Raw genomic sequence first — 17,647 nt, forward strand, 5'->3', positions numbered from 1 at the left:
AACAATGGCACTTTCATTAAATGCTATTCAGAATACTAGTGAGTAGGCCTGTTTTCTGTTTGGACCTGACTGATAGAGTATATCACATCACCTTGTTGAATATTTTTGACTGTGCCTATCACCATATGCAATGATTTTATTCACATCTCTGTTTATGAGTTGTTTGACCTGATAAATTTAAACATCAGAGAAGCAACTTTTTAGGTCATTAATCAATGTATTCCTAGGGCCTTACACTTAGTAATAAGTACCATATCTATTTCTGGATTCTAACACTTTTCTGGGTGGATAAAACATAAAATGATGCCATTGTAATAAAGGTATTTATGAGTTGCTGAAAGGTAAGGAGGGATTGGCTCATCAAGGGTACAGCAAGTTATGCTATGAAGCCAGGGTTTTATTATTGAAAGTTCTGAAGAGAAGAAATGAAGGGATTACATGTGGAATTTAGAAGTACAACTGAAAGCAATGTAAGATGCAGACTGAAGAAGAGAAGAGGGATAGCAGTTAGGAGGAGAACATTAATTGTTCCAGGCACACACAGAAAATGGAATTCAAAGTAGATGATTATAACAGGAATAGAGATGAGGAAATAAATTTGGGAGAAAGACCCAAAAGAGAATTTAACTGTAGGGGGGCAGTGAGGGAGAAAGAAAGGAAGGTAAAGGGAGGAAAACCACGTGAAATGTTGTCTAGTTCACAAGACTTGAATGGGAGGGTGTGAGCCCCCACAGTGGGCAGTGACATGAGTGACACAGGCCTTACTTTACTTGGCCCTAAAAGTCTGCTTTTTACTGTTTGGGAAGTGATGCTCAGAGTCCAATAAAAGAAGCTCCAACAAGTCTGTAATTACACTTCTATTGTGAGAGAGGTTAAGATAGGGTGAACATTTTAATCTAAAATAAAATAACATACCAAAAACTATCCAAGTCAAAATGCTCACTTTTTAAAAAATAGTACTCACATTTCTGTAAATTTACGTAAGCAAATAATTCAAAAAATAAAAGCTGATTAAATGTAATTGTAAATCACCTTTAATATAGCAGTAAAAATAGGAAATAACCTAAAGTTCAACATAAAATGCTGAAACATAATTTTTATTGTTAGTTGTTTTAAATAAATAAAACTAGTATGAAGACAGCAGAGTAATACAGAACTATGTTTATAACTTAATGGTTAACAGAAAATAAGTCATAATAATTTCATTATTCCCACTGAACCATTACTAACAGCTCTATTAAAATTATAAATTTATGAAGACAAAGATCAAGTGACACTACATAGAAATGAGAAGTTTGAATTATTAGAGTAAAAAAAAACCCTTGTAAATTTTTTTTCTTCACAGTGCCTTTAACAATGGTGTTCAAGCTTTGGGGGAAAATTTAATATTTTCACATTTTATTATGAAATATAACCCATGGATAGGAAAAAAAAAAACAAGACACAAATGTACAATATGATGAATATTTGCATAGAAACCTGTCTAGAAACAGTGTAGGTTGTAACACAGAAAACTGGCATCACCCCAAAATTTCTCCTGTACCCCCTCCAATCACACTCCCTTCCATCCCTCCAGAAGCCAACACTCTTCTGTTGTGTGGTACTCATTTCCTTGGTTTGCATTATAGTTTTAGCACTCATGAATAAATCTCTCTAACAGAAGTTAACTATGCCTAAATTATGTGGATTCTGCAGTGGTTGGCTTCTTCCCAGCAAGCTATGTTTATAAAATGTATCCATATGATTGTAATCCCCATTCATTCACTGTCATTCCTGACAAGCATTCCATTGCATGAACAGATCACTGTGTCTTCATACGTTTTACCATTAATGGACATTTGGGTTGTCTCTGGTTTGGGGCTATTAGGAAATTTCCCTAAGAGTTGAACGGTAGTGACACAGTGTGTGCTCAGCACATTCGCTGCACCGTCAAGCTGTGTTCTCAATTGGCTAGATCTGCACTCAGGCAGGCAGGGTGTGGCTGCTCCCCGGGGGCTCTGCACCCTTTTCAACACCTAGTCGGTCATGACTGTTTACTTTCCGCCAATCTCATAGTTGTGCAGTAGGATCTCATTCTGTTTTTAATTTACATTTCTCTGATTACAAAAAAATCTGAACATATTTTCACATATCCATTGATCATTTGGAATTACTCTTCTGTGAAGTACACTTGTTCAAATCTTTTCCCATTTTCAAAAATTGTTTTGGCTTTTAAAAAAAAATGTTTTTTTACAGGTTCTTTATTTATATGTTCTGAGTACTAGTCTTTTGTTGGTTATATCCACTACAAATAATTTTCTCATTCTGTGGATTACCTTTTCTCTCTCTGCACTGTCTTGATAAACAGAAGTACTTAATTTAGTAGAAAAAATTATCAGTCATTTTTATTAAAGTTAGTGATTTTTGTGCTTTTCTAGGGAAATCGTTTTTTTGATCCTAAAGACATGATATTTTCCCGCATTATATTCTAAAATATTTAGTTTTTCTTTATGTATTTCTGTCTATAACACATCGGAGGTGATTTTTTTGACTGGGTCCAATTTCATTGTTTTTCTATATGGTTTGGCATTCCAGTATTCCCTCTCTGACAATATTTGTTTTATATATTTAAAACCTATGTTATTTATTAAGTATTCACAAATGTAGCAATATTATATTATTATATCTTCTTTCATAGATTTATCCTTTTATCATCATGTAATGCCCTCTGTGGATATGGTGACACTTCTGGCCTTCAATTGTGTTTTGTCAATATCAGCTTTTTAAAAATTATTATTTTTCTTGGTTTTTGGATTTAACATCAAAACAAAGGTTGAGGGTTTGCATGTCTGAGCAGAATAAATTTCAGAGTCTAAAAGATCTTATTAAAAACAACTATATCTATTAAACAATTCACTTTTACTGCATAATTAAAAGTACAAAGGTACATAAGGACTTTATTAATGAAATCACTTTATTAATAAAATCACCTCAAGATGTTTAAATACTCTAACCTTTGAACCTAATTTTTTCTGACCACTCGCACAGACACTATATCACTATCAAAGAGCTCCTTGCTCCTGGGATTCCCAAAAGTTTGAACGTACAAGAGCAAATCTTATGTATAAAAGAAAGCAACAGAAATTAACAATATTGCATAAAATATTACTGAACTATACATTCGATCCTCAACAATCCATGAAAAATAAGGTTTCCCCAGTAGAAGTAAAATTATCTTATCTAGGTACTGCCTTACCCGTGCTACTATTCAAACACTTCCCTGAGGTATTACCATACCAACATTAACAGGCAAGCATTTTACCAGCTACTGCCATGCCCACGCTAACACTCAGGAATCTCTAACTTCCACGTGTAACAGAATCACCTAGAACGCTTGTGACGGATGTAGATGTCTGCTTCCCACACCTTGATTCATTTTTGAAAAGAATTTCTGGGTAATGTTGGTACACATCAGAGTTTTAAAACCACGGCCATAATTCAAAAAGAAAAAGAAGGTGAAGAGGGATACTATGTAAAAAATATTATTTAACACACAGGTGTTTTTTTGAGGTGTTAAAAATAAAATGAAGATAAAAACAAGATATACAAAGTTTTACAGAAATAATGGAAACTACAGATATTACCAGGAAATCCTATTTCAGAATCTGTGTTTTTAAAAAAATCTATCAGAAAACAATATAATACTCTAGCTGGTTCTTGGTTTTGTATTATCTTTATGACATAAGTTATGAAATTATGAGACATCTATAATTCACGATTTAATTAGAACCTTCTTTTTCAGTGCCAAAATGATCGACAAAATCATGCATATAATAAGGATGCTAAATGTGAAATTAGAGAAGTATTTTACAGTGAAAATTAATTTAAAATGCTAAGCAAATTAGAAATGCAGAAGAACACAGGTAGAAATGTTAAGTCTCCACTAGTTTATAAGCAAGAAATCTTTACCTGTCATCTACAAGTAAAACTGCATGAGAAAATAAGGCATCCAAAAGAGAAGAAAACATCCACTCCTCACTTCACCCACAGCGGAGAAAGTAAATAACCTTCTCGCACATAATGAACATTCAGGTCCCAATCAATCTCCTTTGTTAAACATAAACTTCTGTCCTGGTGTCTTCATTTTGGAAATAAGTGGTTTTACAAAGTACCTCGTATGTTTTATTTGCTTCTTTCTTGTATTCCATTTTATACTCAAATGAAGTTCATTTAATATGTTAATTTTGTCCTGTAACTTGTATTATATTTTATATTGCTTTCCAATTCAAAGAATGATTTAATTGTCTTTTTGAGTAGTATGTGCTCTCTAAAAATTTTAGAGTGATGGCCTTGTGTAATATAGACAAAACCCACTGTATATGATGGTCATATTAGACTTACTGATTTCTGTTCAAAAAGTGAGCTCAGTCTCGCTTCGTTCATCTAACAGCCAATAACAGCACAAAGGCAATTCAAAAATTAAAATATTTACTGTATGATGGCATGAGATGAAATTTAGCAAATCTTTAGTTAATAATTATACTGAGCAATGATAATAATCCCATAAAATTAAAAAAATAAATTTATTTCTGTCCTCTACTCAAAGATGTGACTCCTGCTGCCACATTAAAGTTGAGCTATCCCATTTTGCTCCCTAAGCCCCACTAAGCCCACAGCTCTTCTAATAGTATTCTTCTAGCCCAGGTTATGCAAAACTTTCCCAGAAACCTGATGCTCCTTCAGGCCCTAGCTTGGACAGTAACTGGTACCCCTGCGTCTTCAAAGTCCTACCTCAAGCCCAACATCACCTCAAAGGCGGTATCTCAACTATCTGTAACTCAGTTTCCTTAATATCATCTCCTTTTCACTGTCGTCCCTGCGGCTTAGCAGACCTCTTGTTCCCTAACTGTTCCATGGATGCATCTCCCTTGTCTCTAAACTCTGTGAGCAGAAGCCATATTTCTGGGGAGCAAAATAGTATGCAGAAAAAATTTTTGATATTTGTAAGCTTCATTACATACTCCCCATGGGGTCTGTTGTCAGGAGTAAAATAACTGCTTAATAACTTCATCAAACAGTACAACACATAACAAACCGAATATTACAATTACACGGTAAAATGACAGAATCTAACAACTGTACTATTATCCAAAATTTTATAAATGAAAAGAAACTTAGTACTAAAATTTTTGTGCTTCTCAGAGATTTGAACCCTATTATTTTTCTTGAAAGAGCTATGCTTAACTATTTCAAAATTCTTGGAATTCAGATATAAACATTTAAACTTTTTAGTTTATCTTAGGTCTTTATTAAGTGAAAATAAAAATTCATCTAATAGACAGCTGAACTACCAGGTTCTGGTTTCACTGTTTGGTTTTCCAGGCTTTCTTCATCATTATCTGTGCTCTGAAGTGATATACATAATCACAGGTCATCAAAATAGTTACAAAGTTGGCATATGTAAGTGTTTTATTTGTTACATCTGTGTCATATTTCCTAAGATAAGTTTTCAAGTGCATTTTTGTCAAATTTCATATCCTTTAACAAAAATTAAATCAGAGAAAAAAAACCTAGAGTAAAATTTAGCCAAATAAAGCAAAGCAAAAAGAATATTTAGTGCTCTATTATTATGAAAAGGATTTTGATCTAATTTAAGATTGTAGAAAGAGAGGGGAAAAGAACAATCAGAGAAGACTGAATGACAATGGTACTAATTTATTGATGTTGATATTAGAAAGCCTTTTAAAACAGAAGATTCAGAGGGGAGGGGTGGGGGGATGGGGTAGCCAGGTGATGGGTATTAAGGAGGGCACCTGTTGTGATGAACACTGTATGGAACTAATGAATCACTGAACACTACACATCAAAAACAGTGGCTAACTGAACATAATAGAAAAATAAAATAGGATAAAACTGAAGATTATTTTCCTCATTTAACTTTGAAAATAGAAATCCAAAGACACTGAATCCATGAATTAACTCATCCTAAACAGCCTCTTTAGAACTCTCTTCCATAATAAGGAAAAGATGGATGAAAGCCAGAGGGTGCTCAGACCCCTTCGAGCTAGGATCAGAAGTCATAAAAAACAACTGGTAATAAAACAATTCATACACTTAATTTTAAAAAAAGGTAAAAATATACCTAGTCTAGACTATACAAATGTAAACTCTCAATAACTGATTCTAAACAATACTTCATTCAGCTCCTAGTAGGATAAACAGCTCTAACTGACTCACACTATTCTTTGCATTTCCTCCCAGACGACTGCCTAACGCTACAACCCCTTTACCGTAATATTAATAAAAAGGCCAAAATTAAGCCAGCTTTCTTTCTTTTAGATCTTCAGATTCACATTGTCTTTTCAAACACTGCTTCAAATAAGCTAGAGATATATCTAAATGATAGTAAAAATAAAGAATAGGCATTCACTTAGGCATCATGAAAAAGAGTGAGTTTCCATACATATAAACCATGAAATTATAGTTCATTACATACCACAGCATTCAGGACATTTTGGATGTTTCAGGGTATTCATTCCATACCCTGGAAAGCAGCGATTAATCCAAACCATTTGTAGAGTACCTTCAATATAGTATATTTCAGGCAATGGCTCTGCACGTCTGCCTAGAACTTCTACTTGTTGATTAAAAAATCTCTCTATAAGATTTCTGGCCTAAAATTGAAATATAATATGAGAAAATTATTATCAGAAATAAATGTAATTGTAGAACAAATAAGGGTGCTTATGTACTTAGAAGCAGTGAAAACAAATTTTTGAGGTCCTTACTTATTCTTGTATTCAATGGATATAAATAAAACATGCAAAAATTAAAAAATGTCACCTATAAACATCAAATTTCCAAATGTACTTCAAATACAACACAAAGAAACCATTCAGACCAACATTTTGGCCCCTTCGGATTTTGACTAATATATGGATGGGCATATGACAAAAATCAAAATAGCTCTTTGAAATTAAACATACTCTAAGAAATGTACTCCAACAATTAATGTGCTTAAAAATGTGTACTTTAAGTAACTTTAAAAACATATCCCTTAAAAAGGAATACCCTCCACTCTTTCCACAAAGAAAAAATAAGTTTAAAAACAAGAGGATAAATAAATAAAATCTTAAAAAAAAAAAAGAGGAAATATAGCAAGTGTTAAAATTTCCAGCTCTGTGCTCCCAAAATTAAATTTATAAAATAATTAAGACATCATTCTAACCTGTAACTAATTACCTTTCTACTTGTAATAATTATTCTGGCTTGACTCCTAAAATTAACCAAAGGCTTATGATTTTCAGTGTTAAAGCCTGAGGTAGGGCCACAAGTTCAAACCTACTACAAGCCAGTTAGTTTTCTTCAATTATACTGTTCTAACTTCTAACGCAGTCAGGAGCATGAATGAATGGACTTGTGCTGATCTGTTGCCACTAAAAGTGTACTCCAACTTACTGATGTCTTCAAATGTCTTGCAAATTACATTCCTTGCATGAAAATTATAAGTAAATTATAAGTACAAATATTTTTCAATATATTGCATTTGAAGTAAAGATACAACTCTTATTCTATTAGTCAATTACTCACCAACTTTTTATAGTTTAAATGTTTTGTTTTTTCTTTTGATAAATCTTGGTAAATTTGTTGCTATTTATTTGGTCAAACACATAATTTTGATTAAGAAAGTACTTAAGCATTAATTTGATATAAATCTGCTATCTAATTAACCATATTTAAATGCAAGGCCATAATTAAAAGTTTCAGAAGACACAATCATAATCACTCAGATTCCTAATACCACTTCCAAAAGAAAAAAAAATCGACGATGCTAGATATGGGAAAACCTGATAGGAACAAAAATGATCATATAAATCAGATTCCTGTTTCTTATTTTCCCTCTAAAAAGAATTAAGATAGATCTCTTCTTTGACGAAAATAAAAAGGCAAAAAATTGCTGATGCATTAATTAAATTTTTTATATTTAGTATGTTTATGGTTGACATGGGGTTAATTATTTGTACCAAAGGGTGAAATTGACAAATTCTGAGTTGGGTAAGGATTATGGATTTTAATGTAAAACATTTTCAACCAATTTGGATGATATAAGAACAAATCATAATTATAGAAACCCTCCATAAGTTAATTATCTGGTATAAAATTTAATTAATCTGATTGAATAAATATCAGAGTTCCTACCCCATGCTACTCCTCCCTTCACCACACCCCAGAAAACTTCAAAGAATGATTAAGCATCTATGGAAGGAATATGTTCTACAGTGACTGGTCATTAATCAGAGGACTGGAACAAGAAGCCATTACTATTTCAACAATGAACAGCCTGTAAAATATATGAATTCTGTAGGAGAGAAGCTGAATAGCTTATTTTATTTTATTTTATTTTATTTTATTTTAATTAATTTATTTTTTAATGTTTTTTAATTATATTATGTTAGTCACCATACAGTACATCCCTGGTTTCTGATGCAAAGTTCGATGATTCATTAGTTGCGTATAACACCCAGTGCACCATGCAATACGTGCCCTCCTTACTACCCATCACCAGTCTATCCCATTCCCCCACCCCCCTCCTCTCTGAAGCCCTCAGTTTGTTTCTCAGAGTCCATAGTCTCCCATGCTTCACTCCCCCTTCTGATTACCCCCCCTTTCTTTATCCCTTTCTTCCCCTACGGATCTTCCTCGTTCTTAAGTTCCATAGATGAGAGAAATCATATGATAATTGTCTTTCTCTGTTTGACTTATTTCACTTAGCATTATCTCCTCCAGTGCCGTCCACGTTGCAGCAAATGTTGAGAACTCCTTCTTTCTGAGCTGAGTAATATTCCATTGTATATATGGACCACAACTTCTTAACCCAGTCACCTATTGAAGGGCATCTCGGTTCCTTCCACAATTTAGCTATTGTGGACAATGCTGCTATGAACATTGGGGTGCATATGTCCCTTCTCTTCACTATGTCTGTATCTTTGGGGTAAATACCCAGTAGTGCAATGGCTGGATCATAGGGTAGCTCAATTTTTAACTTTTTAAGGGATCTTCACACTGTCTTCCAGAGTGGCTAACCAACCTGCACTCCCAACAATGTAGGAGGGATCCCCTTTCTCCACATCCTCTCCAGGAATTGCTGTTTCCTGCCTTGTTAATTTTTGCCATTCTGACTGCCGTAAGGTGGTATCTTAGTGTGGTTTTGATTTGAATTTCACTCATTTAATTTTTTCATGTGTCTGCTGGCCATTTGTATGTCATCATTGGAAAAGTGTCTGTTCATATCTTCTGCCCATTTTATGATTTATTTGTTTCTTGCGTATTGAGTTTGAGAAGTTCTTTGTAGATCTTGGATACCAGTATTTTATCTGTAGCATCATTTGCAAATATATTCTCCCATTCCATGGGCTGCCTCTTAGTTTTTTTGATTGTTTCCTTGGCTGTGCAGAAGCTTTTTATCTTGATGAAGTCCCACGAGTTCATTTTATGTTTTGTTTCTCTTGCCTTTGGAGGTGTGTCATGAAAAAGGTTGCTTTGGCCAATGTCGTAGAGGTTGCTGCCTATGTCCTCCTCTAGGATTTTGATGGATTCCTGTCTCACATCGAGGTCTTTCATCCATTTGGAGTTTATCTTTGTGTATGGTGTGAGAGAGTGGTCAAGTTTCATTCTTTTGCATGTAGCTGTCCAATATTCCCAGCACCATTTATTGAAGAGACTATCTTTTTTCCACCAGATGTTTTTTCCTGCTTTATCAAAGATTAGTTGCCCAAAGAGCCGAGGGTCCATTTCTGGGCTCTCTATTCTGTTCCATTGGTCTATGTGTCTGTTTTTGTGCCAGTACCATGCTGTCTTTGTGATCACAGCTTTGTAGTACAGCTCGAAATCCAGCATTGTGATGCCCCCAGCTTTGTTTTTCCTTTTCAACAGTTCCTTGGTGATTCGGGGCCTTTTCTGGTTCCATACAAATTTAAGGACTATTTGTTCCAGTTCTTTGAAAAATGTCCTCGGTATTTTGATCGGGATAGCATTGAAAGTGTAGATTGCTCTGGGTAGCATGGACATTTTAACTATGTTAATTCTTCCGATCCATGAGCATGGAATATCTTTCCATCTTTTTGTGTCTTCCTCAATGTCTTTCAAGAGTGATTTATAGTTTCTAGAATATAGGACCTTTACGTCTCCGGTTAAGTTAATTCCAAGGTAACGTAAGGTTTTTGGTGCTACTGTAAATGGGATGGATTCCCTAATATCTCTTTCTTCAGTCTCATTATTCGTGTATAGAAATGCAACTGATTTCTGAGCATTGATTTTATATCCCGCCACATTACTGAATTGCTCTATAACTTCTAATAGCTTCGGAGTGGATTCTTTTGGGTTTTCCATATAGAGTATCATGTCATCTGTGAAGAGAGACATTTTGACTTCTTCTTTGCCGATTTGGATACCTTTTATACCTGTTTGTTGCCTGATTGCTGTTGCAAGGACTTCTAGTACTATGTTGAATAATAGTGGCGAGAGTGGGCATCCTGTCGAGTTCCTGATCTTAAGGGAAAGTCTTCCAGCTTTTCCCCGTTGAGAATAATATTTGCCGTAGGTTTTTCATAGATGGCTTTTATGATCTTGAGAAATGTACCCTCTATTCCTACACTCTGAAGGGTTTTAATCAGGAAAGGATGCTGTATTTTGTCAAATGCTTTTCCTGCATCTATTGAGAGAATCATATGATTTCTGAATTTTTGTTTCTGGATAAAATCAAAGACACTGATAGATTTGTGAATGTTGTACCACCCCTGCTTCCCAGGGATGAATCCCACTTGGTCATGATGGATAATCCTTTTAATGTACAGTTGGATTCTATTAGCCAGGATCTTGTTGAGGATTTTAGTGTCCATATTCATTAGGGAAATCGGTCTCTAATTCTCCTTTTTGTTGGGGTCTTTGCCTGGTTTGGGGATAAAGGTAGTATTCGCCTCATAGAATGAGTTTGGTAGCTTTCCTTCTGTTTCTATTTTTTGAAATAGCTTTAGGAGAAGAGCTATTATTTCTTCTTTGAATGTTTGGTAGAATTCCCCAAGAAAACTGTCCGGGCCTGGAGTTTTATTTTTTGGAAGGCTGTTTATCACTGACTCAATCTCTTCATAATTAATTGGCCTATTGAAAAAATCAATTTCTTCCTGTTTCAGTCTTGGTAGTTTATAGGTTTCCAGGAAGGCTTCCATCTCTTCCAGATTGCTTAATTTATTGGCATAAAGCTGTTGATAAAAGTTTCTAATAATCCTTCCAATTTCATTGGTGTTGGTTGTGACCTCTCCTTTTTCATTCATAATTTTATTAATTTGGGTCCTTTCTCTATTCTTTTGGATAAGTCTTGCCAGAGGTTTGTCAATTTTATTAATTCTCTCAAAGAACCAACTTCTAGTTCTGTTGATCTGCTCTACTGTACTCCTGGTTTCTAATTCGTTGATTTCTGCTCTAATCTTGGTCAACTGCTTCCTCGTGAGTGGATTAGGCCTGTCCTTCTGTTGCTGTTCCAGCTTCTTGAGGTGAGAATATAAAAACTGCATTTTAGATTTTTCTATTCGTTTGAGTGAGGCTTGGATGGCTATGTATTTCCTCCTTAGGACTGCCTTTGCAGTATCCCATAGGTTTTGGACCATTGTGTTTTCATTCTCGTTGGTCTCCACAAATTGTTTAAATTGATTTTTGATTTCCTGGTTTATCGAGTCATTCCTGAGCAGGATGGTTCTTAGTCTCCAAGTGTTTGAGTTTCTTCCAAATTTTTCCTTGTGGTTGAGTTCCAATTTCAAAGCGTTGTGGTCTGAGAATATGCAGGGAAAAATTTCAATCTTTTGGTATCGGTTGAGACCTGTTTTGTGACCCAGAACATGGTCTATTCTTGAGACTGTTCCATGGGCATTAGAATAGAATGAGTATTCTTTGGTTCTGGGGTGTAGTGTTCTATAAATATCTATGAGGTCCAACTCATCAAGTATGGCATTCAAAGCCCTCGTTTCTTTGTTGATTTTTTGCATGGGTGTTTTGTCTATTTCTGATAGACACTGGCGTTGAGGTCCCCTACTATTAATGTATTTTTATCTCTATGTCTCTTTATTGTGGTTAAGAGTTGGCTTGTGTATCTTCCTGCTCCCCTGTTAGGGGTATATATATTTATAATTGTCATATCCACTTGTTGGATACATCCTTTAATAATAATATAGTGCCCTTCTGTGTCTTTCACTATAGTCTTTAGTTTAAAATCCAATCTATCTGATATAAGAATTGGTACCCCAGCTTTCTTTTGAGGTCCATTTTCGTGAAAGATGGTATTCCATTCTTTTACTTCCAGTCTGAATGTATCGTTGCGTTCAAAATGAGTTTCTTGTAGACAGCAAATGGATGGATCATTACTTTTTTTTTTAATGATTTTTTATTATATTATGTTAGTCACCATACAGTACATCCCCAGTTTCCGATGTAAGGCTCGATGATTCATTAGTTGTGTATAACACCCAGTGCACCATGCAATACGTGCCGTCCTTACTACCCATCACCGGTCTATCCCATTTCCCCACCCCCCTCCCCTCTGAGGCCCTCAGTTTGTTTCTCATAGTCCATAGTCTCTCATGTTTCATTCCCCCTTCTGATTACCCCCCAGTTCTTTATCCCTTTCTTCCCCTACCGATCATCCTAGTTCTTATGTTCCATAGATAAGAGAAATCATTGTTGTCTTATGTTCCATAGATAAGAGAAATAGTTGTCTTTCTCTGCTTGACTTATTTCACTTAGCATTATCTCCTCCAGTGCCGTCCATGTTGTAGCAAAGGTTGAGAACTCGTTCTTTCTGATAGCTGAGTAATATTCCATTGTATATATGGACCACAACTTCTTAATCCAGTCATCTGTTGAAGGGCATCTCGGCTCCTTCCACGATTTAGCTATTGTGGACATTGCTGCTATGAACATTGGGGTGCATATGGCCCTTCTCTTTACTACGTCTGTATCTTTGGGGTAAACACCCAGTAGTGCAATGGCTGGATCATAGGGTAGCTCAATTTTTAACTTTTTAAGGGACCTCCACACCGTTTTCCAGAGTGGCTGTACCAACTTGCATTCCACCAACAATGTAGGAGGGATCCCCTTTCTCCACATCCTCTCCAACAATTGTTATTTCTTGCCTTGTCTATTTTTGCCATTCTAACTGGCATAAGGTGGTATCTCAGTGTGGTTTTGATTTGAATTTCTCTGATGGCTAATGATTTTGAACATTTTTTCATGTGTCTGTTAGCCATTTGTATGTCTTCATTGGAAAAGTGTCTGTTCATATCTTCTGCCCATTTTTTGATTTATTTGTTTCTCGTGTATTGAGTTTGAGAAGTTCTTTGTAGGTCTTGGATACCAGTCCTTTATCTGTAGTGTCATTTGCAAATATCTTCTCCCATTCCGTGGGCTGCTTCTTAGTTTTTCTGTTTCCTTGGCTGTCCAGAAACTTTTAATCTTGATGAAGTCCCATAAATTCATTTCATCTTTTGTTTCTCTTGCCTTTGGGGATGTATCGTGAAAAAGATTGCTTTGGCTGATGTCGTAGAGGTTGCTGCCTATGTTCTCCTCCAGAATTTTGATGGATTCCTGTCTCACATTGAGGTCTTTCAGCCATTTGGAGTTTATTTTTGTGTATGGTGTGAGAGAGCGGTCAAGTTTCATTCTTTTGCATGTAGCTGTCCAATTTTCCCAGCACCATTTATTGAAGAGTCTGTCTTTTTCCCACCGGATGTTTTTTCCTGCTTTATCAAATATTAGTTGCCCAAAGAGCCAAGGGTCCATTTCTGGGCTCTCTATTCTGTTCTATTGGTCTATGTGTCTGTTTTTGTGCCAGTACCATGCTGTCTTTGTGATCACAGCTTTGTAGTACAGCTCGAAATCCAGCATTGTGATGCCCCCAGCTTTGTTTTTCCTTTTCAACAGTTCCTTGGTGATTCGGGGCCTTTTCTGTTTCCATACAAATTTAAGGACTATTTGTTCCAGTTCTTTGAAAAATGTCCTCAGTATTTTGATCGGGATACCACTGAAAGTGTAGATTGCTCTGGGTAGCATGGACATTTTAACTATGTTAATTCTTCCAATCCACGAGCATGGAATATCTTTCCATCTTTTTATGTCTTCCTAAATGTCTTTCAAGAGTGATTTATAGTTTCTAGAATATAGGACCTTTACGTCTCTGGTTAAGTTAATTCCAAGGTAACGTATGGTTTTTGGTGCTATTGTTAATGGGATGGATTCCCTAATTTCTCTTTCTTCGGTCTCGTTATTCGTGTATAGAAATGCAACTGATTTCTGAGCATTGATTTTATATCCTGCCACATTACTGAATTGCTCTATAACTTCTAATAGTTTGGGAGTGGATTCTTTTGGGTTTTCCATATAGAGTATCATGTCATCTGTGAAGAGAGACATTTTGACTTCTTCTTTGCCGATTTGGATACCTTTTATACCTGTTTGTTGCCTGATTGCTGTTGCAAGGACTTCTAGTACTATGTTGAATAATAGTGGCGAGAGTGGGCATCCTGTCGAGTTCCTGATCTTAAGGGAAAGGCTTCCAGCTTTTCCCCATTGAGAATAATATTTGCAGTAGGCTTTTCATAGATGGCTTTTATGAGATTGAGAAATGTACCTTCTATTCCTACACTCTGAAGGGTTTTAATCAGGAAAGGATGCTGTATTTTGTCAAATGCTTTTTCGGCATCGATTGAGAGGATCATATGGTTCCTGAGTCTTTTCTTGTTGAAATGATGTATCACGCTGATTGATTTGCGAATATTGAACCACGCTTGCATCCCAGGTATGAATCCCACTTGATCGTGATGGACAATCCTTTTAATGTACTGTTGGATTCTATTAGCAAGTATCTTGTTGAGGATTTTGGCGTCCATATTCATTAGGGAAATCGGTCTGTAATTCTCCTTTTTGAGGGGGTCTTTGCCTGGTTTGGGGATCAAGCTAATATTGTCCTCATAGAATGAGTTTGGTAGCTTTCCTTCTGTTTCTATTTAATGAAATAGCTTTAGGAGAACAGGCATTATTTCTTCTTTGAATGTTTGGTAGAATTCCCCAGGAAAACCGTCCGGGCCTGGAGTTTTGTTCTTTGGAAGGTTGTTTATCACTGACTCAATTTCTTCATAATTAATTGGCCTGTTTAAGAAATCAATTTCTTCCTGTTTCAATCTTGGTAGTTTATTGATTTCCAGGAAGGATTCCATCTCTTCCAGATTGCTTAGTTTACTGGCATATAGCTGTTGATAAAAATTTCTAATAATCCTTCCAATTTCAATGGTGTTCGTCGTGACCTCTCCTTTTTCATTCATAATTTTAATAATCTGGGTCCTTTCTCTTTCCTTTTGGATAAGTGTTGCCAGTGGTCTGTCAATTTTATTAATTCTCTCAAAGAACCAGCTTCTAGTCCTGTTGATCTACTCTACTGTACTTCTGGTTTCTGTTTGTTTTCAGCTCTAATTTTGGTCAACTGCTTCCTCGTGCGTGGATTAGGCCTGTCCCTCTGTTGCTGTTCCAGCTTCTTGAGGTGAGAATATAAAAACTGCATTTTAGATTTTTCTATTCTTTTGAGTGAGGCTTGGATGGCTATGCATTTCCCCCTTAGGACTGCCTTTGCAGTATCCCATAGGTTTTGGACTGTTGTATTTTCATTCTCATTGGTCTCCATAAATTGTTTAATTTGATTTTTGATTTCCTGGTTTATCAAGTCATTCCTGAGCAGGATGGTTCTTAGTCTCCAAGTGTTTGAGTTTCTTCCAAATTTTTCCTTGTGGTTGAGTTCCAATTTCAGAGCGTTGTGGTCTGAGAATATGCAGGGGCTAATTTCAATCTTTTGGTATCGGTTGAGACCTGTTTTGTGTCCCAGAACATGGTCTATTCTTGAGAATGTTCCATGGGCATTAGAATAGAATGAGTATTCTTTGGTTCTGGGGTGTAGTATTCTATATATTTATCTATGAGGTCCAACTCGTCGAGTATGGCATTCAAAGCCTTTGATTCTTTGCTTAGTTTTTGCCAGGGTGTTCTGTCTATTTCTGATAGTGGAGTGTTGAGGTCCCCTACTATTAATGTATTTTTATTTATATGCCTCTTTATTCTGGTTAAGACTTGGCTTGTGTATCTTGCTGCTCCCCTGTTGGGGGCATGTATATTTATAATTGTCATATCCACTTGTTGAATACTTCCTTTAAGAACAATATAGTGCCCTTCTGCATCTCTAACTATAATCTGTAGTTTAAAATCCAATTTATCTGATATGAGAATTGCTACCCCAGCTTTCTTTTGAGGTCCATTTGCGTGAAATATGGTACTCCATCCCCTTACTCTCAGTCTGAATGCATCTTTGGGTTCGACAACAGTCTCTTGTAGACAGCAAATGAATGGGTCATTTCTTTTTATCCAATCTGCAACCCTGTGGCGTTATGGGAGCATTCAGGCCATTTACGTTGAGACTGAGTATTGAGAGATATGATTTTAATGATGCCATGTTGACAGTAAAGTCTTTGTTTCTATAGATTGTGACTTTCTGTTCTGTATCACTCTTGGGGCCTTTTTACCTTTATAGAAGCCCCCTTAATATCTCCTGTAGGGCTGGTTTCGTGGTTATGAAATTGGTCAATGACTGGTGATTCTGTAAAGTCTTTATTTCTCCATCATTTCTGAATGACAGCCTTGCTGGATAAAGGATCCTTGGCGGCATGTTTTTCTCTGAAAGAGCTTTAAAAATGCCCCCCCAACCCTTTCTCTCATTCCAGGTCTGTGTAGACAGGTCTGACGTAATTCTGATACCTTTGCCTTGGTACGTGAGAAATTTCTTTGCCCTGGCCACTTTCAATACTGTATCCTTGGATCTAATATTTGCGAATTGCACTATGACGTGACGTGGCGTAGGTTTGTTATGTTTGAGCTTGGGAGGGGTCCTCTCTGCCTCTTGGACACGAATGTTTGTTTCCCTTGCTAGATTAGGGAAGTTTTCAGCTACAATTTTTTCAAATATCTCTTCTAGACCTCTGTTTTTCTCCACCCCCTCGGGGATGCCGATGATTCTGACATTGGATCGTTTCATTGAGTCAGTGATCTCCCATAACCTACGTTCGTGGGCGTGGATTTTTTTAAGTCTAGATTCTATTTTCGCTTTTTCTTCTACTAACCCATCCTCCAATTCGCTAATACGATCTTCTGCCTCAGTGACCCTGGCCATCAGAGCCTCTAGTTTTGACTGCATTTGATTCATAGAATTTTTAATTTCTGTCAGATTCACCCTCATTTCCGCCCTTTAGATTCTATATTCTCATTAACATTTTCGTTAATACTTTTTTCAAGTCTACACATCATCTCGACCACTGTTACTCCGAATTCCATTTCTGATAATTTGGTTATATCCATATCCATTAGTTCTGTGGCAGCGGCCACAGACTCATTGTCTTTTCTTTGCTGGGGGGGGATTTCTCCTTCTCGTCATTCTGATGAGGAGATGTTGCGGGGTTGCCCAGAGCCCAGATTATTGACCGGGACCCAGGCCATGCTCCCTTGTTTTATAGGGATCTTAGGGATGTGGGCTTCTTGATTTTTCAGCCTGCCTTCTGGGGGAGGGGCCTGCCACGCCGATACTCAG

General features: G+C 36.2%; 1 protein-coding gene across 3 annotated transcripts in view; it reads right to left on the reverse strand.

Moving 5' to 3' along the window:
- Positions 1 to 17,647, reverse strand: part of ZPBP (zona pellucida binding protein) — a 119,263-nt gene that overhangs the window by 30,949 nt on the left and 70,667 nt on the right. For all 3 annotated transcript variants that reach the window (XR_015724079.1, XM_087861236.1, XM_045788498.2), the window contains one exon: positions 6,476 to 6,653. Coding sequence is in view for 2 of the 3 variants with exons in the window: in XM_087861236.1 (XP_087717362.1) it covers positions 6,476 to 6,653 (178 nt within the window). In the remaining variant the exon portion in view is untranslated. The remainder of the gene's footprint in view (positions 1 to 6,475; positions 6,654 to 17,647) is intronic.

This window comes from Ursus americanus, chromosome 3, assembly GCF_024610735.1.
Source record: "Ursus americanus isolate L20-20 chromosome 3, mUrsAme1.1.p, whole genome shotgun sequence".
Classification (NCBI taxonomy): domain Eukaryota; kingdom Metazoa; phylum Chordata; class Mammalia; order Carnivora; family Ursidae; genus Ursus; species Ursus americanus.